This window comes from Entelurus aequoreus, linkage group LG04 (assembly GCF_033978785.1).
Source record: "Entelurus aequoreus isolate RoL-2023_Sb linkage group LG04, RoL_Eaeq_v1.1, whole genome shotgun sequence".
Classification (NCBI taxonomy): domain Eukaryota; kingdom Metazoa; phylum Chordata; class Actinopteri; order Syngnathiformes; family Syngnathidae; genus Entelurus; species Entelurus aequoreus.
In genome coordinates this window covers 75,282,100-75,309,738 of record NC_084734.1, presented here as the reverse complement: position 1 = coordinate 75,309,738, position 27,639 = coordinate 75,282,100, and the positions used below count along the sequence as shown (strand labels likewise).

General features: G+C 41.3%; 1 protein-coding gene across 1 annotated transcript in view; it reads right to left on the bottom strand.

Annotated features, from left to right (window-relative positions):
- Window positions 1-1,545: 1,545 nt before the first annotated feature.
- Window positions 1,546-27,639, bottom strand: part of ankhd1 (ankyrin repeat and KH domain containing 1) — a 37,940-nt gene continuing 11,846 nt past the window's right edge. The window contains exons 4-39 of the mRNA XM_062045696.1: window positions 23,987-24,149; window positions 23,634-23,781; window positions 23,314-23,547; window positions 23,126-23,218; window positions 20,674-20,837; window positions 19,927-20,008; window positions 19,518-19,709; window positions 19,332-19,441; window positions 19,054-19,141; window positions 18,715-18,842; window positions 18,489-18,632; window positions 18,295-18,397; window positions 17,932-18,194; window positions 17,486-17,767; window positions 16,938-17,403; window positions 16,723-16,862; window positions 16,511-16,622; window positions 15,428-15,573; window positions 11,776-11,918; window positions 11,308-11,521; window positions 10,910-11,085; window positions 10,313-10,475; window positions 10,134-10,229; window positions 9,928-10,044; window positions 9,668-9,836; window positions 9,274-9,470; window positions 8,818-9,167; window positions 8,584-8,736; window positions 8,342-8,491; window positions 6,683-8,222; window positions 6,397-6,586; window positions 6,178-6,303; window positions 2,723-2,971; window positions 2,461-2,645; window positions 2,230-2,397; window positions 1,546-2,148 (exon numbers count right to left, since the gene is read on the bottom strand). Coding sequence (XP_061901680.1) covers window positions 2,089-2,148; window positions 2,230-2,397; window positions 2,461-2,645; window positions 2,723-2,971; window positions 6,178-6,303; window positions 6,397-6,586; window positions 6,683-8,222; window positions 8,342-8,491; window positions 8,584-8,736; window positions 8,818-9,167; window positions 9,274-9,470; window positions 9,668-9,836; window positions 9,928-10,044; window positions 10,134-10,229; window positions 10,313-10,475; window positions 10,910-11,085; window positions 11,308-11,521; window positions 11,776-11,918; window positions 15,428-15,573; window positions 16,511-16,622; window positions 16,723-16,862; window positions 16,938-17,403; window positions 17,486-17,767; window positions 17,932-18,194; window positions 18,295-18,397; window positions 18,489-18,632; window positions 18,715-18,842; window positions 19,054-19,141; window positions 19,332-19,441; window positions 19,518-19,709; window positions 19,927-20,008; window positions 20,674-20,837; window positions 23,126-23,218; window positions 23,314-23,547; window positions 23,634-23,781; window positions 23,987-24,149 — 7,504 coding nt within the window. The 3' untranslated portion in view covers window positions 1,546-2,088. The remainder of the gene's footprint in view (window positions 2,149-2,229; window positions 2,398-2,460; window positions 2,646-2,722; window positions 2,972-6,177; window positions 6,304-6,396; window positions 6,587-6,682; window positions 8,223-8,341; window positions 8,492-8,583; window positions 8,737-8,817; window positions 9,168-9,273; window positions 9,471-9,667; window positions 9,837-9,927; window positions 10,045-10,133; window positions 10,230-10,312; window positions 10,476-10,909; window positions 11,086-11,307; window positions 11,522-11,775; window positions 11,919-15,427; window positions 15,574-16,510; window positions 16,623-16,722; window positions 16,863-16,937; window positions 17,404-17,485; window positions 17,768-17,931; window positions 18,195-18,294; window positions 18,398-18,488; window positions 18,633-18,714; window positions 18,843-19,053; window positions 19,142-19,331; window positions 19,442-19,517; window positions 19,710-19,926; window positions 20,009-20,673; window positions 20,838-23,125; window positions 23,219-23,313; window positions 23,548-23,633; window positions 23,782-23,986; window positions 24,150-27,639) is intronic.

Here is a 27,639-nt window from a genome sequence, read left to right as displayed (position 1 = left end):
CGTGTCCAAAGTGCGGCCCGGGGGCCATTTGCGGCCCGCAGCTAATTGTTTACCTGCCCGCCACATATTTTGGAAATGCTATTGCAAAAATTAAAAAAAACATTTAAAAAAGTGGAATGAGGTGAAATCTAACTAGAAAATGTTGCAATGTTGATACAAAGCTGCCATGCAGGCTGTTTTTTTTCTTTTGTCTATCTTTATTTTTCTTTTTTTTGCCATTGCTCAAAAAAAAAAAAAAAAAAATTTTTATAATGGATTATTGACCTATTCAAGGCTCCAATTATTTCAAATATTTCACTTTAAAATGTTTTATTTGAAAAATATTGCAGAAAATATTGTGTGGTTGCCATACAAAAACATTGTTTTATTTGACTACAGAGCATAAAACAAACAAAATAATAGTTCAAACGTAAAATCGACAGATATATCTGAAGTTGATCTTGTAACTTAAGTGTTGAAAGTAAAAAAAACTAATAAAAATATATCACTTTATATGAGTTGGGCACCTTTTGGATGCCAAATATATTTAATGGGATTTTATTTATCTTTTCACTGTGATTACTCAAAAATAATAATGAATTAAAATCAATGGTGTCCTGCATTATTGATCTTTTTAAGGCTCTAATTACTTCACATCAAACATTGCTTTCTGAATGTTTTGGGCAGTGGGGGGGGAATACTGCATATTTCAGTTTTATTATAAAAAAAACAAAGTTGACTTTGACAGAAAAGGCATGAAACCTTTTTGTTTTTTACTTTATATCAACCTGAAGTTGATATACTGAAGAGATTTACTGTAAGTGTTAAATAAACAAAAATAATAATAATTTGACTTGTTTTTAACATTTTAATGACTTAGACCCTTTATGGTCCCCGGAAGCCCTAAAGGTAAAAAAAAATTTTTTTTAAATCCTTATATTTTGTTATGGTTTGAAAATGAAAAATATCAAAATGGCCCCCGCATGCTTTATTTTTTCCGTGTGCGGCCCTCACTGGAAAAAGTTTGGACACCCCTGTTGTAGTGTAACTTTTTTCAACCTAAATTTTACAAAATAAAATACCCATGTGCTGCACTTTATACACCCCTGCTATAGTGCTTTATGTATTGTACGAAAGTGCATGTGTCAATTTGTGGTACCAAATAATTTTTTAAAACCGGTAATAGCAGCACGGTGGAAGTGGGGTTAGTGCGTCTGCCTCACAATACGAAGGTCCTGAGTTCAATCACGGGGTGGCAACTTGTCCAGGGTGTACCCCGCTTCCGCCCGAATGCAGCTGAGATAGGCTCCAGCGACCCCCCCGCAACCCCAAAGGGACAAGCGGTAGAAAATTGATTGATGGATGGAGTTTAAAATGTTTTTGATATTTGTATCACCAAGGGACATATGGCATTTATTTGTGGTAACTATCAAATCTATTCTCCATTTAATGTAGGAATACCACAGCAAACTAGCACGAGCACTGACTGTATGCACCAAAAGGAGCTAAATTATAATGATTCTATTGCATGTAAAAAGAAAACAATAGTCCAACATAAAACACAAGTACTTTTCAATCTTTTTATTGAATATTAAGGTAAATATTTCACATTAATACAGGCTACATAAAGTAGAGCCACTATACGACATGAAATTTACTCTCATTTTAACCCTTTTTAGTATGTAAACAATTATACATGTATTTACCACTCTAAAAGGTTCTGATTTCTCTTTAGGTAATCATCATCTAGGTCTGGGCCGAGTTTAAATAACTACTTCAGGTTCAGCCCCCTGCAGCCAAAGAACGTGTATGCGGGTTTAAGTCAAAATCGCTAAACTATGCACAGAATTGTTTCTGTTGAACAGGCGATCGCATATTTTGTTTGAATTATCAGGACACTCCCCAATCTCCTCTTGTTTCAAATAGGCACGTCAAGAATGGGCTCAGGAGAACTTTGAATTTTTCCAACTCTGCACCCTCAGTTCTATACTCAAGTTATTATGCTGTACTCTCTTTTGTTCTTTGTCTTAATTAGTCGTAGTCGTCAGTTGGCAAGCCATGTTTGCGCTGTGTCATGCCATGGGTTTTTTTATTTATTGATGTAGCCTTCTAGTTGACGTGATTCAGGTGCACGTTGCCCACGTGAGGCGCCCAGGTACCAGGCCACATCTGAGGGTGGCACGGGACAAGAAGTTACAAAAATGACCAACACACAGTTGACAACATGAGGACAACACAATTCATTGTTACCTGCTGTTGTGGGTCAGCGTTGTCTGCGTTGTTTGGGACCACTTTGATAATGGGGCTCCACGCGGGGTCACCAGCATGTAAGCCATTGTACATGGGTCCCCCAGGCCCCTCGGCCATAGGTGGATGAGGGGGCAGCATGGTTCCTCCGTACATTGACATGGGCATGCCCTGATTAGACAATGGCAACAATTATTAATTTATCAGGGCCTCATATGGCTATTGCTTTCTTACTTTAGGGAAGTCCATGTACGTGTTGGGCATGTGCTGAGGGTGATGGAAGTTGTTAGCAGGGTTAGCAATGCCCGTGTCATCCTGCTCCATGGGCTGGTGCTGAGAGAAGGCCGACTGCTCAGCCTGAAGCTGAGGATGCATCATGTGACTACTCATCAGGGGCTGCGACCAACCAGACATGCCCTCTGCAACAAAACACCAGACGTGACATCTTTATCGAGACCAATAACAAATAAGTGATCCATAAAATGGCTGATCGAACCTGAAGCACTCCCGACACCAAACGACCAAATGCCGCCCTGTCCAACAGATGCCGTGTAGCTGGTGGTGAGGAGAGGGGGGTTCACCGAACCCGTCTGCCTGATCCTCGCCAGCCGCTCCGTGCCAATGGGTGGAGGAACCTTCCGGTCCTGCTGTGAGGAGGCGCCTTGCTTGGGCTGGGGTGGGGGGGCCACAGCGGAGGTGGAGTGGCTGGAGGTGGACACCGTTGGAGGTGGTACTGGAGACTCACCTGATGGAGGGGAAAGGGTACGATGAAGCAGTGCTACATTGATACGGAATGGTGTGCTATGTGATATTAGGAACTACGACATTACACAGACCAGGGGTGTCCGAAAGCCGACAGCATGCAAAGCAACCATATATGTATATGTGTGTGTTTACATTATATAATAATATAATGGATAGGGATGTCCGATAATGGCTTTTTTGCCGATATCCGATATTGTCCAACTCTTAATTACCGATACTGATATCAACCGATACCGATATATACAGTCGTGGAATTAACACATTATTATGTATAATTTGGACAACCAGGTATGGTGAAGATAAGGTCTTTTTTTTTTTTTTTTTAAATATATATATATATATATATATATATATATATATATATATATATATATATATATATATATATATATATATATATATATATATATATATATATATATATATATATATATATATATATATATATATATAAAATAAGATAAATAAATTAAAAACATTTTCTTGAATAAAAAAAGAAAGTAGAACAATATAAAAACAGTTACATAGAAACTAGTAATTAATGAAAATGAGTAAAATTAACTGTTAAAGGTTAATACTATTAGTGGACCAGCAGCACACACAATCATGTGTGCTTACGGACTGTATCCCTTGCAGACTGTGTTGATATATATTGATATATAATGTAGGAACCAGAATATTAATAACAGAAAGAAACAACCCTTTTGTGTGAATGAGTGTAAATGGGGGAGGGAGGTTTTTTGGGTTGGTGCACTAATTGTAAGTGTATCTTGTGTTTTTTATGTTGATTTTATAAAAAAAATAAAAAATAAATAAAAATCGATACCGATAATTTCCGATATTACATTTTAAAGCATTTATCGGCTTTAACATCCCTAATAATGGATATATAATAAATGACCGTATTTTTCGGAGTATAAGTCGCTCCGGAGTATAAGTCGCACCGGCCAAAAATGCATAATAAAGAAGGGAAAAAACATATATAAATCGCACTGGAGTATAAGTCGCATTTTTTTGGGAAATTTATTTGATAAAACCCAACACCAAGAATAGACATTTGAAAGGCAATTTAAAATAAAGAATAGTGAACAACAGGCTGAATAAGTGTACGTTATATGACGCATAAATAACCAACTGAGAACGTGCCTGGTATGTTAACGTAACATATTATGGTAAGAGTCATTCAAATAACTATAACATATAGAACATGCTATACGTTTACCAAACAATCTGTCACTCCTAATCGCTAAATCCCATGAAATCTTATACGTCTAGTCTCTTACGTGAATGAGCTAAATAATATTGTTTGATATTTTACGGTAATGTGTTAATAATTTCACACATAAGTCGCTCCTGAGTGTAAGTCGCACCTCCGGCCAAACTATGAAAAAAACTGCGACTTCATAGTCCGAAAAATACGGTATTATTATAATTGAATATTGGGAGTATGTGAAAGTTAAACTCCTACCTTGTTTACTTCCATGACAACCTCTTTAAAACTTAGTACCGTATTTTTCGGACTATAAGTCGCAGTTTTTTTTTCATAGTTTGGCCGACTTATATATGTTTTTTTCCTTCTTTATTATGCATTTTCGGCCGGTGCGACTTATACTCCGGAGCTACTTATACTCCGAAAAATACGGTAATCAATCAGAAATATCAAGCAGCTAAAAGTCAAACATGGATAAGTGCGGAGAGAATGTTTTGCATTTTTCCCATAATGCTTTGCAATGGATTTAAATCGGTGTAATTTAATTTTTTTTATGGCAATGGGACGGTTTTTTTAAAAAATCCACAAAGTCCAGTGAGCAGCTTGTGTTATGTGTGACCATGCGTGTTTACTTTTTGTGCTGGTTGAATTTTTTTTCCCCGCACCATGACTAGAGAAGGTTGTTTGGAATGAGTCATATAAATAATTTGCTGTACTTGTGACATCAATAAAGTACACATCATTATCACTGGCCTGAGTTACTTACAATGTCCACAGAATAGCGACAAAATCCACCCATCCATTTTCTACCGCTTGTCCCTTTTGGGGTCGCGGGGGGTGCTGGAGCCTATCTCAGCTGCATTCGGGCGGAAGGCGGGGTACACCCTGGACAAGTCGCCACCTCATCGCAGGGCCAACACAGATTTGTTTCTGAAATTGAACTCGTGCCATCTTCTTGCAGGCCAAATTGAAGATGCCGGCATGCCTTGGTTTGGACACCCCTGACACAGACAATCCGATAACATTAAGAAATAGCTCCGATAACTAATCATTTAAAAAGAACGCTGCAATTAACCATACTGTGCTGTAGGTGTGTTAAGCTGAACTATTCAAGTGCTCCTAACCTTGCAGGAGGTTTCAAACTGCCCTTTAGCTCACCAGATCTCACAGTGTACACTAACATGGCGCATGTCGCATGGGACTTTTTAGTGCCGCCTGAATCAAAAGCCCTGCAAACATTCTACTAGTAAAGAAAGAAAAAAAAAAACTTGCTTCAACACATCAAACCTATCTAGCCACGAGAATCCATGCCCCAAAAGCCCCTGAAGACGCATGTGCCAAAAAAGAAGCTCAGTTTGGCGTGGCAGGGGAGACACTCTGCCGCTCCTTCATTTGAGTTTCACAGCCAACATGTCGTGTGTATCTCCAAGCATGCTAAACTGTCAATCGTGGATATCAAGATGTGACAGAAAAACAGCCAGCACACAGCAGCAAGACGTCAAAGCAAGCAACCCCAACGATAAAGCAATACAGCCGAATCAGTGTTACACTTGAGTGCTGCGATATCAGAGATACAGAAGACCCCCACCATCGCTGAAGACACTGGACCCTGTCGGCCAGCAGACCACCAAGAGCTACAGTTTGTACTTATGAGCCACCGCTATTTTTGCTTGCAGAATATGACTTGATCGCCACTCCTGCATACACTAATAGATGAAAATCAGGACAAACGCCATTGATTTATAGATGTGATGTTAGCTCTACTTAAGTAGTGATGTCATATTTGGTCAGGACTAATCTACAGGTACATATTATTAATTACTTCTTACCTCCAGGTGTGCACAAACTATAGTCAAATCTACCTAAGTCATTTGTATCCATCTTGTGAAACAGGACGCTCACTGTATCACTTGGGGGAAAAAACCATGCATCCCTAGAGGGGATACTTTACCTATCAAGCCACATGAGAGCCCTACCTGATGTGGATGCACTCCAGGGGTGTGGGGAAAAGTGCTGCCTGCTGAATGAGGGCGTGCCAACAGCCGTATGACCATGCAGATAAACTGGACTCCCAGAGATACTGGTGGCATAGCTGGTCAATGCTGTGGATGCAGACATTACATTTGAACATAAACACTAATATTAATGCAACATGACATAGTTGTAGTTGTATATATCAGTGTAACTTATCCTACCGATGGGGCTGTTGACCATCCTTTGAGAGGCAGATCGATAACCAGGAGCTTTGGCATTGTCTGGAGGCGGTGGCGGTATCATATTCTCCATCTGGCCCACGCTCACGTAGGCTGGTGGGGCAGAGTATGACGGCTCTGGAGGTGAACGAGCGGGAAGATGGCACGCACCCCACACCTGATTGTTTCCCACCTGCAAGGTGATTAAGCACCAAATTATATAGCGGTACTATGATGCAAGGTTTTCAGTCCTTCAATTACTTGTTTTACTACATAGGTTTTAATGTACCTGGTTGTTATTTTCAAAGATGCTGCTGAAATTGAAAAGGCCTGCAGGACCAAAATTAGGTGGCATTTGCTTGCCAGCGTTGGCCACATGCTGGATTTGGGAACCATTCATCATGCCAAGATTAGCGGAGACCTGAAGGGAGCCTTGGGTTTGAACCTGCAGAGGCAAACTGGTTGGCTGGGATGTCTGGTTTTGGGTCTGTTTAGCAGGTTCTTGCTGAAGGTTGAAGGGCACAAACACAGACTGTGGCTGCTGTTGTGTTTGCAGCTGCTGCTGTTGTTCAGGAAGGGAATAGTAAGGCCCTGATGGCTGCATACGATGGGAGACTCTGGGCGCAGGGGCGGAGAAGTGTGGCAATGTGTTGTTGGGGTGTGCAACATTATGCGAGAGGACCGGAGGAGGTACTGAGGTGAGATGGGAACTGGGCTGTGAGTTGAGAAGCGCTGGGGGAGGCTCTGTGGATGACACAGACGAGGATAGGGGAGGCAACTGTTGCCGAGGCTCTTGTTTGGGAGGCAAAGCCATAGCCGCTGTGGAAAAACCAACAGAAGTGATGGTTTCGCTGGCAGAAACTGGCTGACTCTCAGCATGTTGAGGGGGCTTATCTTTTCCTGGAGTCACAACACCACTGGGTTCACTTTTACCTTGCTGGAGAGCCGGCTGTGAGATGGCACCCACCGACTGCTGGGAACTATGAGCTGCAGTTGCAGAAGAGCTGTGGTGTGCAGGCGAACCTGTGCCTCGTACTGCATTTCCGCCACTCGTTGCAGTTGTGGCGACAGACACGGTGGTGACAGCAGCCAACTTGGGATCTGGGGCGAAGAGTTGTTTACGGACCGAAGAGGGTGTGGGAATGTTCGGCTGAGGATTGTATGGGGTGGGGTTGGGGGTGTGAGGCGATGCTGACGTAGATGAGTTGGGAGCACTGGTGGCGGTGGTGGTCATGGTGTTGGTAGTGGTGACTGAAGCTGCGGAGCTGGAAGTGTGGCTATGCTCGCTTGGGGTCGTGTTGGGTCTTGCCTGGCCTGCAGCACTGCCTCCATTATGTTTAGGGGAGCTATTAGCACTGCTTGGACTCACGGGTCGCACAGGAAAGGGTCCCCAGGTGCTGGCTGCAGGAGAGAAAGTGCCACCAAACTGGGCCATGGGAAGCCGAGGGTGTCTGATCTGGTGCATGGTCTGAGCGGCCAGGAGGGCCAGCTGAGGGTGGGCATACGCGAGGGGCAGAGATACCGGGAAAGGTTGTCTGACATTTGATGAGAGGCCTTTCCCAATCTTTCCGGCCTGAGAAGAGGACGACGACGTGGATGATGAAGGCTGGAACGACATGCCTGTAGAGGTTACCAGAGAGCTAAGTGACTTTGGCCCCGAATTTGGACCACTGCCTCCCCCTGCAGAGCTGGAGAAAGAAGCCGAGGACATTTTTGAGCCTGGGGCTCTAATGTGATTCCGAGGGATCAGATCCTCAAGCTCTTTGGCTGGGTCTTGGATTAGCGCATTGATTAGCTGGACTGCGTATCGTGTAGACTCCGTGCCTCCCCTGAAACAAGAGCGCACACCTTAGTAAGACCACTAGCACAGCCAAAGAAATTCAGAGTAAGCTAGGGAAGGAGTTCAAATTGCACAACTGTTTGTGACACCAGCTGGATTCATGTTTACCTAATGGTGATCATCCTCTCGCCATTCTTGTCTTTCTGTTTGTCCACATCGATGTGGGCTCCTGTCACATCTTGAATGGCTGTGATGTTGCAGCCCCCACGGCCCATGATACGTGACACGACAGAGGCTGGCACCGAAAGCTTTTTAGATCTTCAAAATTTAGTGAAAACCCCAAATTAACAAAATGAACTGTGTTTCAGGAAAATACAGACAGACACTAACTACAAATTAGAAATGCTCACCTCCGGACAACTTCCTTCCAACCTTCTTCCCTCTTCTGGCCCCTTTTGGGGCTCGTAAGGCTGAGCTTACTGTTGGGTGAGGTAACCGGAAGAGCCATGGTCTTGAATGGAGAGGGTAAAGTGTTTGAGGTGGAGTCGCTCATGTCTGGAGCTCTGTGGTAAAATGGGCAGATATGAATTCAACCAGAAACAGTTTTATAAAATGTTGCTTGTTTACATAAACGCACGGCTCACTTTTGTGTTGGTTTTGAGATGGAGACCGTGACCTTGTCCAACTTGACTTCAGTTTGAGGCTGAGGACAGTGTCTTTTTTCGGGGCCAACTCCAAGAGCTTGGGACTGGGTGGCTCCCAAAGAAGGGGCAGAGGAAGATGATGAGGAGGAAGAAGAGGACGACGACGTGGATGAGGTGAGGTCAGGGAGGTAGTTGAGTTCCTGGCTCTTCCCTCCACTGCTGCTGCTTTCACTTGCACAGTCGGTACTATCCAAAGGGTCAGAATCACTGTTGCCACCTGCCGTGCCCCCTCCACCTCGGGGTTCACCATGGATTTTGTTTTTGTCAGCCTTGTGCTGTGCAAGTGCAACCTGGTATGACCACAGAGATGGAATTGCAATACAAAACCCAAGACTATCAAACGTGGACATTTTACGAACGATTACAAAATCAACCACAAAATAGTACCGTGCTCACCTGCGGATCCTGTAATATTATCGATTCATTTGGCAAGTCCTTGGTCTTGTTCTTTTTGTTCTTGCGGTTGGTAATTGGGGTCGTGGCTACACTTGCTCTCTTCTTACCAAAAACTGTGGTGAAAGTGGTTGAGGTGGCAGATATACCGATGGTGGTGGTGGTAGTTGCACTGGGAGGCTCAATAGGAACCTCTGTTTCTGAAAAACCAAGTTAATGTGAGAATCAAGATATTAACCACCTAAGCCTTTTGTCTTTTGACTTCTTTTATGAGTACATTACACAAGGCAAACCTTTCCTTGACAAACCCATTGGAAAACAATTTTATGTCATTTGAGTAAGGTGTTGATAAGAGGGTGAAACAAGAATCATAATGATCTTTTATAGATGAAATCACCTTCTGCGGAATCTTCCTTCAGCTCCTGCATATCCGAGAAGTCCTCCTTGGTTTTCTGGCCCTCCTCTTCCTCCTGCTTCCTCTTCTGCTCCTCTTTCTTCTTCTTGCGTTTCTCCTTGCGCTTCTCTCGCTTGGCAGCCAGAGCCTGCTTTTTGCTCTCCTCTCGAGACTGTGAACAAGCCATGACCAAATAAATGACGTGTTTCTCATCAGTAGAGGCTTCCGTCTCTCAAAAAGTACAGCCACAGGCCTGGCATCACCTTCTCTAGATCTAGCTCCTTGAGGAGAATGCTCGCGTTTTTGTTGGCCTCAGCTGCTTGTTGGTCTTTGGCTTTGACAATGGTCTCCATGCACTGGTGGCACTTCTTCAACAGCTCCTGCAGAGAAAAGACATTGAGTTAAACCTCTCTACATTGTAATTGATTTATGTAAAACACATGTAGCTACAAATAAAGGAGGTGCCTACCTTGTCAGCAATGGTGGCTATGAATCTCATGCACTCGATATCTGATGGGAATTGGTTGACTTCCTTGACAAGGTACTGCACCACTTTTACATGACCCTACAAAATGGTCAGTTAATGATCAGAAACAAGATCAACTATGAAAGGCAATACACAATTTCAAAACAGGGACACCACTGCACCTTGCGATAAGCAGCCATGAGAGGTGTGATTTTGCGGTTATCTGCTGCATCCACATCGGCACTGGCGTGCACCAAGAGCTGGACCACATCAAAATGACCGCCATTTGCTGCCAGCCAAAGAGGCGTATTTCCTTTCTTGTTGCGTACATCAATATGGGCTCCCCTATAAAATTGTGGAGAAGAGATGACATCTCAGACATAGATTGGAGTATATTGGTCAATAATTAAAAGCTATAATCATAAAAAGCTTGTGAAAAATGAGTACAAACTTATTCATCTCCCTAACCAGCATTGAAATGTGAGTTGACTGCTGGAAACCACAACATCATAAACCAACACACCAGCAGTTCACCATCTGCCATTTCTTAAATATTTAATATTTGTTAAATGCACCAAGTAGAATATTTGAGTTGCACAGCACCATTCAGGGGCAAGACCTTCTTCCATCTGCCAGTTATTCATTGTTAAGCTGTCTACCAAATGTTATCAGGCACTACAGATATTTGTGACTGTTAAATTATGCAAAGACAGCCCACATTGTTCAATGACTATAAATAAAAAAGATCTAAGTGACAATCCCAAAAAAAAACAACTCACCTATTGATAAGCAGCTCACAAAACTTATAATGACCCTTGTCAGCAGCAATGGTGAGAGCAGTGTCTCTGGATGAGGGAACTGGTGGAGCATTGACATCAGCACCTTTATCTAAAAGAACACGGCCAACCTCGGCATAACCCCCTGAAGCCGCTTCCATCAGAGGAGTGAGACCAGTCTGAATAGAGATAGCAGTCAATTATCAATAAAGCAAACAACAAAAACAAAGATCCTATTTAATCTGCGAAAGACAGAATATTGGATACCTGCATTACACTCCTGCTCTAATTACATACAATTGTATCCTACAGAAAATTAAGTAATGCTCCAGTAGCATTATACATTCTACATACAATATGGTGACTTAGAGTGTAAGGAATGGTTGATAAATCTTCCTCACCTTAGCACGATGTTCAACGTTGGCCTTGCGATCGAGCAGCAGACTAACAACCTCAGCCCGCCCCTGAAAGCAGGCTAGGGTCAGAGCTGTGTTCCTGTTGGTCTCAATTTGGGCGTTGATGTCTGAGCCCATATCCAGCAACAACTTCACTGCCGGTACGTGACCATTCATCGCTGCCAGCATCAGGGGAGAAATTCCTAGTTTGCTGCCGGTCCTGATTAGTAAAGGGAAAATCTTTTTTTGCTTAACTGAACACTAATCATTCCATTTACAAAAATGTAAGCATTAAAATGTCAAGTTGCATTTTTGTACCATACTTCTTTGTGTAAATAGCTACTGCTAAATGTAAAATCATCACATACAAAATTTTTTCAAAATGCATCCATTAGTAGAATGTGTATGTGTGTGCATGTGTGTGCGTGCCTGTCTGTGTTTATCGTAGACCTTTGTGAAGTGCCATGCCCTTACCTGGAGTTGATTTCAGCTCCAGCATTGAGGAGTATCTTGATGATGTTAACATAACCGCCTGAGGCAGCAAGGCTCAAAGGTGTGTAGTCTGAAACATTGCGGTGTTCCTTATTGGCTCCCCGTAACAGCAACAACTCGACAACCTGATGAAATAGTCGCGTTTTTTTGTTGAAATACGAAAAGCAGTTTAAAAATAGGACACTTAAAGTACCAGTAGAGTGGAAAAATAGGTTGCTTAATTGTTTCATTGTATCCATCAAACCAAATCCAATTGTATTTACGATCCGCAAAGTATATGAAAATATCTAAACATCACAAAATTCCACAAATTCAGTCAGCCATTTTGAATATTCGGGTTCGAATATCTTCAGCTATTTACGTAAATTGACATCACTGGAGTAACGCTTCTTCACTCTGACCATATTATCAGATCAGTCATACCGGAAATTAGAGCTGCAGCTATCGAATATTTTAGTAATCGAGTATTCTATCGAATATCCCGATCGATTAATTGAATAAATCATATTTTTGCTTGAAAACTTTTTTTTTGTCCTGTCCAGCTTCTCAGGCAAATCATATTGTTGATGGAGATCGACTGTACAAATTTACATTACAAAAGAGAAGTTTGGGATACTTCTCTTGTTGCCTTTTTTGTATTTTGACTTTATTAAATGGATTTATATTATTTGGTGCAGCTGGGCCGGAGCAATATTTTTGCTTAATTAAGGTTTAATTATACATGTTAAAATGTGCCCTCAATTATTGAGTTTGGCCTAATTGTCTTTTATTTCCTAAACGCCTGTTTTCATTATTGAAGGCTGACACGCACAGCTGAAATGCGTCCGTGGTCGATTGTGCCAATTTGTGTGTGTGCTAATAAAAACAGGTGCGCTCACAGCCCTATGTGCTGTGTGGTGTGACCGGATAAACGAAGTTCTTGTCTCTTGTGCGTTTTTGATGATTATTATACGGTGCCGTTTAAATGGTGGTTTCTTCACGCAAATCCGCTGAGCTGTTTTCAATTTGCCAACATTAGATAAACAATATAAAAACACAAACCACTTAATAAGGACGACAACAGTTTAAAATTTTTAAGAATGCAATACAGTTCATTGCATTCTTTGCATGCAAAATAGTAATCAATGTTCATTTTGCCATCATAACATGTTTGAGATGAAAACACATATATAAAATTTGTTCAAAATTAATATTCCCTGAGAAAGTTAAAATAAAACTATATTCTTAGTATCAAAAATAAAACAATAAGAACAGTTTTCATTATATCAAACATAAAAAGTGGATTAGGTAGTGCCTTTAAGGCCATGTCCACACGAACAGAGAGTTTCAAAAACACATATTTGGGGTTAAAACCATCTCCATCCACACAAGTGTAGTTTCAAAAGTGTCTATGTCTACACACAAACATACACCTGCTGTCATGCACATTTTGTCCAATCAGAAGCCTGAAAAAAGCAGCAATAGCTGACTTGGTGCAGCATTACACCTCCTATTATGTTTATTTTGGTACTCTTTAGACGTACAATGACACGTACATTATCTTTAAAACCTGCCTGCACTTACACAGAATCTTGGGAACATTATTAAAGAGTGAATGTGCTGCTGAAACCCAACACTCATAGAATTATAACTTGTTCAGCAACATGGTGATGTGTCGTGAAGTGTACATTATTTCTAAAATCAGCACGCACTAACGAGCCAAGGAAACCATTTTGCATGTTTAAGTATCTATATAAAGCACACGGACGTGAGTGTGCCACTGCAAAACTGTCATGGAATTATAAAGCATTTTAATCATGGATATAGTACATGTGTAATGAAGTGTATATTGTCTTTAACATCAGTACACACTACAAGGGGGACACTACATTGTTTTTTTTAGTTGCTTGGTCGTGCCTGGCTCATGCAAGCAAGACACGTGAGTTAACTTCATGATTTGTTGTTAAATAAGGACTAAAACATAAAATAATGTTGCACTTTTCTTATGACACAGAGCAAAAAGTCTTGCCTGTCAAAGTTGTCCCGTCAGCTGGAGGTTCCACAGCGATCGTATCCAAAACAGCTGACTGTCATTAGTGTTGGTGGGAGTGTCGCAAAGCCCTTTTTGATGTGTCTTTTTATTAATGTTGAGTGAAAAGAGCTGCATGTTTACATTAAAAAATACAATAAGTCATCGTACAGTGTGTTTAAAGGCAGCAAGGCAGTGTTGTTGAGTTTGGAAATGACAGCGCACAACCGTGACGTCATCACAAGTCTCCGTTTGTGCCGTGTACACGCACACGCTGAGCGGAGAATTTTGTATCTCTACACTTTGGCCGGCGTTTGTAAAAGTCTGCCTTTTTAAAGACAAAAGTATGCGTCTGCGTGTGGACAAGAGGCCGAAACGTGAGCTTTGACGACTAAAAGAGGCAAAATGCCGTAAAAAATAAATAATAATAATAATATTACTATTAATAACTTAACGACGCCGCGAAAATTCCTCGAATATATTTTGTAATCGAATTACTCGAGGAATCGTTTTAACTCTACTGGAAATACACAAAAATTAACACACATTTGCTGTCTATCATTCACAATCCCTATATATAAGACATGTACACATATGTTTTTGTTTTTTATGCATTGTAAGTCATAAATAAATAAATAAAAAGTCCACTAACAATGGAGTGTATGTGGGCTCTCTATTTCACCCATAAAACTCTCTAAATAACCATCCAAAACCCGCAACAATACTCTATTTACATTTCGTGACCTGAATATTAACCAAATATTAGTAATATTGTTATTATAGGCATTAACGCAGACCAAGTATTTCTAGCATTGATAACCGAGAGCTAACTATAGTTTATGCTGCACTGGACTGAAGGAGTGACTTTAATGTAATTATTATAATGAAACTGAAGATGGCAGTCATGCAACATATATGAATGCAAACTGCCATAAAACTGTAAAGACAAGAAGCTTATGCAACACTGAGCCCCAGATGTCTTGTTTGCTGCCGTTCTGCTCCTGCATCATCGCGTCTCAGCTCGTGAAAGTTATTATAAATATATACAGATATAGATTATAAATCATGCCTCTCATCTGGATATTAGGAGGATTTAGCCATGAATCTAGAAGTTTTTCATCTGTGACATTCAATTTCTACACGGAGATGGAGACATACACACCACAACAGAAGACCGTGTCAGACTCAGCAGCAATTTTTTTAACCCTTCGTCGTGTGGATTAAAATGTATTTTTCATCTGAACAGGAAGATATGGATATCCTACCAGTCTTCATCACAGTGAGAGCATACATTCTACAGTAAGTGATCAAATTATGTATTTCTTGTTCAGCACATACTGTGTTTCACTAAAGGATCTGGATCTGTTTAGCAGAGCTACTAAAACTTGTAGCTCACCTTTCTTATATTTGGTTCCTACGTCTATGTCACGCAACCGGCTCGCTCATTATCTCTCAAAATGGCTTGGGAATCTCTGTGAGATTAATACAATTTTTATCATATCTATTTACTCCCAAGCTATGAAAGTCTTTCTGTGTCATACATCAGATATATATGATGAAAACTTCAATATAGAGCAACTTGTTTTTCCACTTTACTGGTACTTTTAAATGAAGATGAGTGTTTACCTCTTGTCGTCCCCCAGAGCAGGCCAAGGAGAGAGGTGTGTCTTTGGTTCTTTCAGACTGGGCCTCGATGTCACCCCCTTTGTCGAGGAGCACTTCCACAACGCCAACATGGCCAGCGGTAGCAGCCAGGATGAGAGGGGTAAAGCCTGAGTCGAAAAGAGCAAATATGAGCATACGCCATACATTTAGTGGCGTTAAAAGCACTCCAGCTTAAAATAACAGCTTTGAACATTTTCAGCTTCACATTTACCGGTTCAAGTGTCCAGTTCACTTTAAAATTTCTGGCATGTGAGCTCCCTTTGAGAAAAAAAGAGGAAAACTGACGAAAAAAAGAAGAACATTTCTATCAGCACAAAGTGCTGCCACGCAAGCCCCAAAACGAAATGTTGAAATGAAGGCTACATTTCCTGCAATTGGGTGCATTTCTACACTATATTTAACCTTTAGATCTATTTATTTATCTTTTATAGATTTATTCTCATCTACCAACGTGTTTTGGCTGCCTTTTTGACACTTACATGTCCCATGTTATGTACCGGAGATTTTTTTTAAGTACATAATTTAACATTATTATCATTCAAAATGTAATGTACAATTCTATAACATGCATGCATTGCAAATAACTCAAAAAACATTTCCCATTTGGCAACCCTATCCTATAGCCACGCACCATGGGGGTAATATACTTTGGTGTTGTGACCTCTGTTCACATTCTTCACATCAAAAATATACCCTCTTGCTCGCTACTAATTAATGATCTAGAACTAAAACTGGTTCGGAACTAACAGTGTTCGAATTAAAATCATCCAAATCATCCAGCAAAGTAGAAAAACGTCAACGTTGTAGCTCGGAGAGTGAAAGCAGGCGAATACACTGCTAAAGAGATTGATTCGGTTCCCCTGATCGTCTCCCTGTTCTGCAATTCAGTGTGGCATTTAGGCAAGAGGAACTGTGAGCACCTGTGGCTGAGGCAAGCGTTTACAAATTTATTTATTTTTTAAAATTGCGCCAGTGATATTTTGATGCGAAAATGAATGTTTAAACACGGACATTCCACATGCCTGAAATTTCATGGATGCATACCTTTTTTGTCGCGGTGCTCAATGTTGGCTCCCCGTGCAATGAGGACAGACACTAGCTCCTCGTGCCCTCCTGCACATGCCAGTGTCAACGCTGTGTCATGGTTACTCTCCGTCTGTGGAGAAATCATTTATAATCAGGTTTCATAGAGCATTCTTTACACATTTGTAATTAAAAGAGCTCCCTGCGTATTGGTAACAATTAAATTGTCTTACGTGTGCATCAATGTCAACCGAGGGGTAGAGGGGGAGCACAGATGGTGGCGAGGAGATGTTAGCAGACGTCTGTGTGGGCGGTTGGGACAAGGGAGTGGGTGAGGTGGTTGTGTTAAGCATGGGCACGCGGCTGCTCATAGCTGAAAATAGTAATACAGAGAAAGTTAGCAAAAGCATAAAAGACAAACAAAAAGTCAAATGCTGCATATTCTGACCTGCCATGATGTCATCCAGCGTGTCAGTGAGCGTCTGTGCAGGTGTGGCAACCATGAGACCATCCGGGGGCTGCTGAGGAATCATTCCAGGACCTAACCCAGATAACTGTTGACCTTGGCCCTGCTGCTGTTGGCCCAGCATCTGTTGGCCCACCAGTACCCTTTGGAGGTCAGGGCAAGTACTTCCTGGGTAGTCTGCAGGGTTGTATTCCGGCAGAGGCTGGACAGGAACAAAGGCTGCATGAAGAGGTGGAGGCGGTGGCTGGGGTTGGGCCTGCGGTGAAGGGGGCAGTGGGGGCTGCTGAGGAGGCTGTGGCCCATCTCTGTAAAGGATTGTGCCCACTTGAGGAAGCTTGGTGTATTCATCCTCATCTCCATCTGCCTCTTCCTCTGAACCTTCCTCCTCATCCCCATCATCGTCCTCATCATCATCGTCTTCATCGTCGTCGTCTTCATCGTCCTCATCCTGAAAATAAAGATATTTTTTAAACTTTTACCCAAATTCCAAAAACAGTGACAATTAAGAATTGAAAAGAACACAATAATACATCTTCTCCATCCTCGCCAGGCAAGTCGTCTTCGTCCCCATCTTTGTTGGCCTCCTCGTCTGTGTCAGAGCTTGTGTGTACTTGGGCACCTGGCATAATGGAAAGGGGACCAGGAATTGTACTTCCAGGCCCAGGGCCCGGGCCTTGGCTCTGTCCAGCCTCTTGGTCCTCCTTTAAGCCCTGTGCCTCCATGTATTCTTTGGTGAACTGTTGCTGTGTTTTTAGCTGCAACTGGCGTTCCACCTTCTGCAGCTCCTTCAAGATTTTCTTTTTCTTCTGAACCTAAAAACATAACATACTTTCAGATGCGTTTTTTCCTCATTTAGATGCTGACCTGTGTGGTAAACAACCATTAGAAAAGATTAAATATCCAATGGTCTAGAGGTCAGTTGCTTATTTAGAAAAAATGAAAACATTTATACACTTTTGCCTCTACAATGTGTTACCTGCTCCTCTCTGCTCTTCTTCAGCTCCTCAATCTTGTCTTTGGTGAGTGGTTCCCCTTGGATAAGCTCTAGTGACTGAAGCTGGGCTTTTTCAATAGCGCTGATCCGCTGGCCTAGCTCGTTCAACTTTCCCTCCGTCTCCTCCACAATGCACTCCAGAGGCTGGCACAGGTGAAAGGGTGGCAGAGGCTCTGCTTCAGGCCCCCTGCCCACGGAACTGGAGACACCGGGCTGAAGTGCTGCCTGTCTCGGTTTGGACACACCTGAATTTCAACAATAAAGAGAAATAGTTAGGGACTGACTAGATGACCAATAATCATCTCAATTAAAGGTGATAATAAGAGTTATATGGGCACATATTACCCTTGCTGGAGACAGGTGGGGGTGTTGCGATGTTTGATGGGGCTCGGTCAGGCTCTTGAGGGGGGACCACCATGGCGAGAGCTTGGAATGGGACGCGAGGAACCTGTAACAGAAGATTATTACAATCATCTGTTTTTATGGGAACTAATAGTCATTCGGTCTGCATGCCCAATATTCATTGGTGTTCCTTTTACCTGAGAAGCATCTTGCGAGGGGGGAGTGAGCTGGGAGAGATCAGGGGCTGGTACAGACAGAATGTTGTTGGGATAGTCCAACAGGTAGGACACAACATTAGTGTGGCCACCCTTAGCAGCTTCTATCAACATGGTGGAGCCATCCTGCCCAGGAGAAAATTGCATGTGTTAATATTTAACATCATTATCTTTAATGTTTTCTTTAAAACATGAAAACGCATATTACTTTGAGTCTGTGTGTAGGGTCTGCCCCATGTGCCAACAGCAACTCCACCACAGCCAGATGTCCTCCGGCACAGGCCAGAGACACCACTGTGTGATCATTATTGGCGGTAGCTCTGTTCACATTAGCACCTAGACATGAAATGAAAGAAAGATGAAAGTTTTTTGCCTTCATAAATTTAAATTGTAATGATAGGGAAATACCTAATTGAGGTTTGCTACCTTTAGTAGTACTTAATATACTTATTTAAGTTTTTTTTATGCAACTAACAATATACTGCAATACAATTTTGGCAGGTGCTTTTAAAATGTATTGATTAGAACATCCTATAAAAAAACACACCTTTGCTGATAAGGAACTGCACTGTACAGAGATGCCCCGCTCTTGCTGCCTTCATTAAGGGTGTCCGCCCCCCTTCAGACTCATGTTCCTGGAAGAAAAATATCCATTGGTTTACAGATCTGCTTTTGTTCATAAGATTTTAGCTTTATGTATTCTGAACATGTGGCAGTTGCTCAAAAAGGACTCACAAATAAATTCAACATTCAGTTGCAATGTTACTTAAACATGAAACCATCATTGGTCTGAGAGAAAACATGATTTGTGCAAAGAGTGTTTACCAGGTTGGCTCCAGCCTGTAGTAGAACGTCCGCTACATCCGTGTGACCATTCTCACACGCGTATGTCAGAGCTGTGTCTCCTGTCGCTGTGGTGGCATGAACGTTTGCACCTGAATAAAAAATACAAAGTTTGTAAGCAAGCAAATCTTAAAAAGGCAATTAATTGCTTCGCTGCGCCCTGCGCACCTGCAGCCAGTAGATATTTGACCAGATCCAGATGGCCTTCTTGTGCTGCTTCCATGAGAGGAGTGGAGCAGCCCAACTCAATGTCAGCCCCAGCTTTGATAAGGAAGTCCGCCACTTCCAAGAAACCTCCACAGCATGCTAGCGTTAGAGCAGTCTCCTGGGTCTCTTCTGTCTGGGCATTGATGTTAGCACCTGGACAATAACCAACATCATCATCAGATGTTAATTTTTTGGTACAGTATACATCATGGAAAAATAAACCCAAAAAGGGCCTTCCTAGGTGAACAAAAATTATAATTTGGTACATTATGATATCACAGATATAGTTATATTGCCTAACTTGTTCATAAGAACCTCATCATGCCCTAAAAGCTAACCAGAAGTGCTTTGATGGGAACATCTTTCTTACCTTGAGCAAGCAGTAGAGCTACCATCTCTTCATGCCCTTCTCTTGCTGCTTCCATTAAGGGGGTGTAGCCCTCATCATTAACCTAGACAAGTATCAGATGTTTATAACGCATGACAGCACACTCTAATGCATCCAACTTGTCGTCAAAAACTTTGGAAGAATCAGTCTCCATGTCCTTTTGCCAGAAAATTGTATATGAGTGATAAAAAAAGCACAAGTAATGTTATGCACGCTTCCACTTTTTACATGATTTATTGGTTAAGCCAAAAGATGAAATACCTCTAAATACCTCTAAAGGTCAAAAGCAGCTCTGCAAAACAAATGTTGAATGTTTTGCTCCTAAAGCGCCTCCTAAGTGTCATTGTTTTTTTTGCTTCCTTGTCTCGTGAACAGCAGTCAAGGTTAATATAAGAAAATGTCATTTCAGCTCAGAGGCTGTTGCTGTTGAAATGAATCCCGTTCTTTAGAAGCCCCTCACAGTACAGTTAAGTACTACCCACTAGAGTTTGTACTTAAAAATGATATATAACACAAAGGATCAATGTAAGAAGAGTTTACTTCAATTCAGGCAAGGCCTTTTGCTTTGGGGATTAAGTTACTTCCAGAGTCTCGTCTCGAGTGAATTGGAAATGTGCTACAATCATGATTACATAAAACATACTTTATCATTCATCACATTTTTGGCATTTGCAATTTTTTATTTTTTTTTACATATGGCAGCGTTTAGACATGTCTTATTTCACGAACCTCCTCCAAGTTGGCTCCTCTCTCTATTAGCAAGGCTGCCAGCTCCACGTGTCCTCCACAAGCTGCAAGGGTAAGAGGCGACTCAAAAGAATCCGCTGGCATGTTGACCTGTGCACCGCTGTCCAACAGCAGCCGTGCCACCTCCACATGGCCATCCTGGGACAGCGAGACACACAAGGAATGTGGAGATAAGCACCTGAATAAACATACTTATTGTTTGTTTTTTTCGGTCTAATTTTCAAAGCTGGCAGTTAGCAAAATAATATGATACCAGGGTTTCCCCTACATGTAATTGATCGTAGCGCACCGCCACGGCAAGACAAAATCCGCCACTCTTTCAAAATACGTTTTTGGGGGTTTCTTTTCATGAAAACAAATTTAAGCAATATATTGTATGTTTACTGTATATATTTTATTATTTACGTACGATTGGCCATAATACGTTTGAAAAACATCTCAAATATCAGAAAAATGTTCCTCTATGTTTTATTTTGAAAAAATAAAATAAACGTGCATTTTAAATCGCCTGTCCGGAACGTGACAGCGAGTCGCGCACCTAAACAGAGTTGGCACCCGGCAAAAGTAAGGAGAGAAAGTTGTAGAGAAAAGTTCAAGTTAATTAATGCATTTCTTGTTAAAACCTGGGTAAACCGCTCTAATTCTTTTGACATCACTACCAACAATAACGTGTAACTAAACGCTGTGTGCGTCTTCAAACCTCCTTTTAGATGTCCCCGTGCGTGTTTGGGTTCCCTCCAGCACTCCAATTTGCTCTGAATTCCAAAAATATGCATGTTATGTTCATTGGAGACTGCAAATTGCCCATAAATATGAATGATTGTGTATATGTGCCTTGCGATTGGCCATGCTATTTGTGGTTAACTTGTCAATGAGCTGGTCCATTGAATGTTAGCATAACGCTAGAAGCATTAAAGCTCAACTTTCATCCTGCATAACTGTATTGCTTTTTTCAGTTTATTTTAACATTAAAAGTGTGATTCCTACATGTATGTGCACTTCATGTGTTTTTTCATGTAATTTCCTTAGTCAGAATCAGAATCAGAAATACTTTATCAATCCCTGAAGGGAAATTTAAATTTTCAGCACAAACCCATTCAAGATCAGACAAACATTACAGGGAGACAGAACAGGATCGCTGACAGGTCTGCCAACTTCCGGCGCCCCTTACAAAAAAGGTGAGAAACAAGTTTTACAGTGACTTCATTGTGGAGAATAGTAACAAAAAAACATTTTTTTTTTTATATCTCTGAAAGGACTGTTTACATATTTGGTAAACTAAATTCCAATATTCAGGGAGGGCACAATACTGTGTAGTCAGTATCACCTGACAATAAGCAGCAACAATTGAAATTGCATTGAACAAAGAGAGCACATCATATTCCTTGTGTGTTAAGCATACTTGACCAAGACCAATAAAGTCGATTAAGATAATGTAAGAAAAATATATGTTATTAATAATAACGAATAACACATTTGTTTTTAAATATACCCTAATTTCCGGACTATAAGCCGCACCAGCTAAATTTAGGGGAAAATACAGATTGCTCCATATATAAGCCGCACCCGACTATAAGCCACAGGGTTTTGATGTGTAATTACCGTAGTATATAGGGGTTCCTGCTACCACGGAGGGGATTGTCGGGACAGAGATGACTGTTTGGGAACGCAAAGCGTCCCATTTATTAACTATAAATCTTTCAATCATTCAATCAAACTTTCACATCTTTGACATGGCGAACAGCATTCGTGCAGAGTACAAATAATACAACGGTGCAAAGTAATACAAAGTGCTCGCCTGTACGTTATCAAAATAACCAGCCTACCGGTATATGAAAAGTCAGTCTTTAATCATTGTGTCATCGTCTTCCTCCTGCGTACTAAAACCACCGAAATCCTCTTCGTCGGTGTCGGAGATGAACAGGCCGTAAATAAGCCGCACCCTTGTATAAGCCGCAGGGACCAGAACGAGGGGAAAAAGTAGCGGCTTATAGTCCGGAAATTACGGTACATAAAACATTTGTTGAGCCTTTTTAAAGAAACACTATGCATCATTGCTAATCAAAATGATAAAATGTCATATGATGTCATATTGACCACACCCCCACTGCCATGTATAATAGTGGCAATCTCGGGGAAACCCTGGATACTTACCTACTAAGTCTTTGAGGTAAATTTTATGATTCATAATGCATAACGTTTTGTTTCATCACGATTTCTTTCTACATTTGGCTCTTCAAACAGTCACCACGGCAATTTAGTTTGGATTGGACAAAAGATCTAACAAAAACTATCACAAACTCAAAATGACCGACGAATGTTCACAAGATGTCAGTAAAAGTATTTTTGAAACAAATCTGGAAAGGTAAATGACTAAATCTAAATCAGCAATGATCGAAAGAAAGTAAAAAGGCTTTGGGTCAGATGCTCACCATGCAGGCCTCCATCAGTGCGGTGTGCATCTCATCAGTCTTATGTTCCTGGTCTGCTCCAGCCTCCAACAAAAAACGCACCATGTCCAAGTGACCTACATGGTGTGTAAACAATTGTTATCATGTCCACCATTGTTATTGTTAAATATTGATGATAGTGTTGCATTACTCTTCCACATTACTCTCTGACCTTTGTAGCAGGCAAGTGTGAGAGCGCTCTCTTTGAACTCATTGGAATGAGTGTTAATGCCTGCGCCATACTCGAGGAGTACCCTAGCCACCTCGACGTGGCCAGCACTGGCTGCCTCCATTAGAGGTGTGTGTCCGTTCTCATTGTGGTCTTCGATGTTAGCACCCTCTTTTAGCAGCACCTTCACCACATCCACAAAGCCACCGGCACATGCGTACGTCAGAGCCGTGTTACCTACCGACACAAAGCATAGCGGAGAAATTAAACACGTCTTGAACATGACATTATCCTAATTCATGAGATTTTAAGTGAGATTTCACCTGTGGAGGACTGTGCATTTACATCTGCTCCGTGTACCAGAAGCAGTTTGACTATGTCCACGTATCCTCCGCTAGCAGCAGCCATGAGAGGCGTTATATCCCCTTTAATACCTCGGTCCTCCACATTGGCATGCATTGCCAACAAAACCTGGTTGAAAATCAGAAGAGAATGTGCTTTTAGAATAAATACAAACTTGGCAAAAAAAACTCCTAAAAAAAAAGTCAACCTTCCAAAAATCAATAAACTCATGTCAAAACATTGCTAAAATGTAATTTCCAAAGGTCATTTCAAAATACTTCATACTATTAGCTTTTGTTATTACAAAGCAAGATCACACCCCTGTTGTACATACCTGTGCAAGTTCATAATAGCCAGCCGAGCAGGCAAGACATAGCAGGCTCTCCCCTTCCTCTGTGTGCTCGTTGACGCTTCGTCCCTCATCCAACAATTTGCGCACAGCATTGACGTCCCCGTCTGAGCACGCCTCCGCTAAACTACGGCTGAAAATAACCAGACTGCTACAATTACTGCCTCTGTGACAAGTGAACACACATACGCCTCACATCATCAAAGCCACCATTTCCACACTTACACAGGTAAACCCAAATACTAACTTATGATACCCATTACGGTTTACATAATCTCTGTTCACATATGGGAACTCATTGTGCAGCTGTGATCATGCATATGCCAAAGCAGCAACAGGCCCAAGAGCCCCAAACCATAAGGTTATTGTAGTCTACCAGTAGCTTAATTTCTGGAATAGGGACAAGAACAAAGATAACTTAAAGGGAAACTGTACTTTTTTTGGAATGTTGGCTATCGTGTACAATTAGTATGAAAGACATGACGGATGGATTTTATTTTTTTGCATTCTAAACATTAAATAAACGCAAAGAAAAGTCTGCATAGAGCAGACCCAATGGGAGCTCCATTATTCCACCCATGAAATTTGATAAATAACCACTCAAAGAGCGCCAACAATACTCCGTTTACATTTCATGATTGGAATATTAACCAAGTATTAGTGATCTTGTTATTAGAAATGCTAACGCTGACAAACATTGCGTTTCTTTGCGAGGATTATGAGACATTTTTCATGTAAATGGGAATATAAGAAATCCCAGTAGTCAGCATCCTAATGACAACATACCTTATACCAGACCTGGGCATTGTGCGGCCCGTGGGCCGCATCCGGCCCTTTGTACGTCCCTGTCCGGCCCGCGTGAGGCCAATTATAAATTACAAAATAAATTTTAAAAAGTATCTATTTCGAGTGTGCAATACAATGGTGCTGCTTTTGTTTTGAAAAGCGTTATTTGTATTACTTCCGTGTGGACGTATGCTCGTGCGCGCAGCGGCAATCACAAATACAAAAGAAATTTAAAAAAAACATCTTTGTCGTGCGTGCAATACAACTGTGCTGCTTTTATTTTGAAAAGTGTTGTATGTGCGTATGTCCTGTGAGGGAAGGCGCACAGCGACAAGTGATGCCCGGTTATCCCCGAGACGCTAAAAAGAGAAAAGTTGATGACGAATGGCGTGTTTTAAAAAAGACATGGACTGCCAAGTAAAGGTAAAGCCGTGTGCTTATTTGTGGTACACACGTTGCTGTGTTTAAAGAATATAGTGTAACGACCTGCTGAAGTAGATGTTGTCTTCTTGAGTTGTGTAAATGAGGAGTGAGGAGACGTGCGTGTGGAAGGAACGAGATATGTTGAGCTGTGTTAGTATAGCTTGCGCAATAAAAGTTTAAAAAGAGCGTCAGACTTGATGCGCACTTCTTCTGGACGCTACAATTGGTGGCAGAAGTAAAACTTTGCGCATACTGCGCTGTTTGTGTGCTACGTCATCGGGAGGTACGTGCCTTGTGAGGAGCTCGCCGCAAAGAGAGAAAGAGACAGAGAGAGAGAGAGAGAGAGAGAGAGAGAGAGAGAGAGAGAGAGAGAGCGTTTACAGGTGCAGCCACGCTGCTTGCCACGGGGGGAATTCCGCCCTCAATGAAGACTCCCAGGTTTGATGGCAAGGCGAACTGGGAGGCATTTCATCCCACTTGTGACATCAATTGTAGCGTCCAGAAGAAGTGCACACCAAGTCTGACGCTCTTTTTAAACTTTTATTGAGCAACCTATACTAACACAGCTCAACTTATCTCATTCTTTCCAAAAGGAAAACCAATCCTCACTCCTCATTTCCGCAACAGCAACGCTTCCTCCTTCTTCGCCAATCACCTTACAGGCGTGCTACGTTCACAACAAAGAGGATGCAGGATGAAGTGCCAGAAATTGAAATTTTTGTATTGTAATATACATCAGGAAGTGTTGTGTAAGAAAGTGTTAAAAATAAAACCATCAAAAGCCATCTGCTTTTGTATAAAGATAAGTTAGGTTAAATGAAAATATTATTATTATTATTATTATCTATCTTACGGTATATCAAAAATAATTTGTGCAAAATTTAATTGAAATATTGTCGGTGTGGCCCTCAAGCAGTGCTCGGGTTGCTCATGCGGCCCCCGGTAAAAATTAATTGCCCACCCCTGCCTTATACAGTAAGTGATGTTTTATTATGCATGTTGGCTCTCAAACTCTGCGGTGAACAGAAATCAGTGATGAAGAGAAAAGTGCGCCGCGTATGCTTAAAATGATCAAAATACATAAATATTAAATGTTATTATAAATGTGCCCGTTACATTACAAATAGACTTACATTGTGTATATAAAACCCTAATGGAGGTGTTTGGGTGTTTTTTAGGGGCTCCATAGGCAGAATTCAACGGCTCCCATAGGCCCCATTGTAAGCAGACTTTTGATCACATATAATATTTGGACTGCAATAAAAAATACAATCTACAGTCATGTCTTTCATATTGATTGTGAACGATAGGCAAAATTCCAATAAAAGCGCCTATAATGAATTTCATCTTTTCTGACCTATGAATGTTGAATACTCGTGTTAAACAATGCCACAATGTCAAATAATAAGGTTCATGCACCGTGACATGAGTTTGCGTGCATGTTTGGATGCCTCTGTTCACTGTGTTTTGCAAACCGACGTGTGAAGTGGATGTAATTATTTAGACATTAAAAGGGCTCATTATATGATTTTTTTTTCTACATTTAAAACACTTATTTGTTGCCTAAATAACATGTAATAGCGGTTCTTTGGTCAAAATTGTGTACAGATTATGTTTTACAGATCATCTTCAAGCTTTCACCTGACCGAGTCTTTTCCCCGTCAGCCATGTTGTAGTTTTTAGCACATCCATATAAGTTAAAGTTAGAGTACCAATGATTGTCACACACACTAGGTGTGGTGAAATTTGTCCTCTGCATTTGACCCATCCCCTTGATCACCCCCTGGGAGGTGTGGGGAGCAGTGGGCAGCAGCGGTGCCGCGCCCGGGAATTATTTTTGGTGATTTAACCCCCAATTCCAACCCTTGATGCTGAGTGACAAGCAGGGAGGTAATGGGTCCCATTTTTATAGTCTTTGGTATGACTCGGCCAGGGCTTGAACTCACAACCTACTGATCTCAGGGCGGATACTCTAACCACTAGGCCACTGAGTATACTGACAGATACAAGTTAGAAGGATGCTACTTTATATTACAAATGGCAACAGCGGATGATTTTAGCATGCATGTGTATTTCCGAGCCAGTCTGCCCCACAACCACAGAAAAAGAAAGAGCTTATTGACTACAGTGTGGGACTACAATGGCAGACTCCCGCAAAGCTCTCCGGGTCAATATCTACCATATATGTAGATAACCGCTGACGTTACACATGGGAAAAACTTCACAAATTGGGCAAATTTAAAATGGCCCCCTTAATAGGTCCCCTTAAAGTAAAGCTCTCAGCCAGAGGTGTAGGAACTCCTCTACTTCAGGCAATGAGAAAACACAAAAAAGGTAAGAAAGTATTATTTATTATTAGTTTTTATTTTATTTATTATTTATTTATTATTATTATTATTATTTTATTTTTATTTTTTAATGTAGATAAC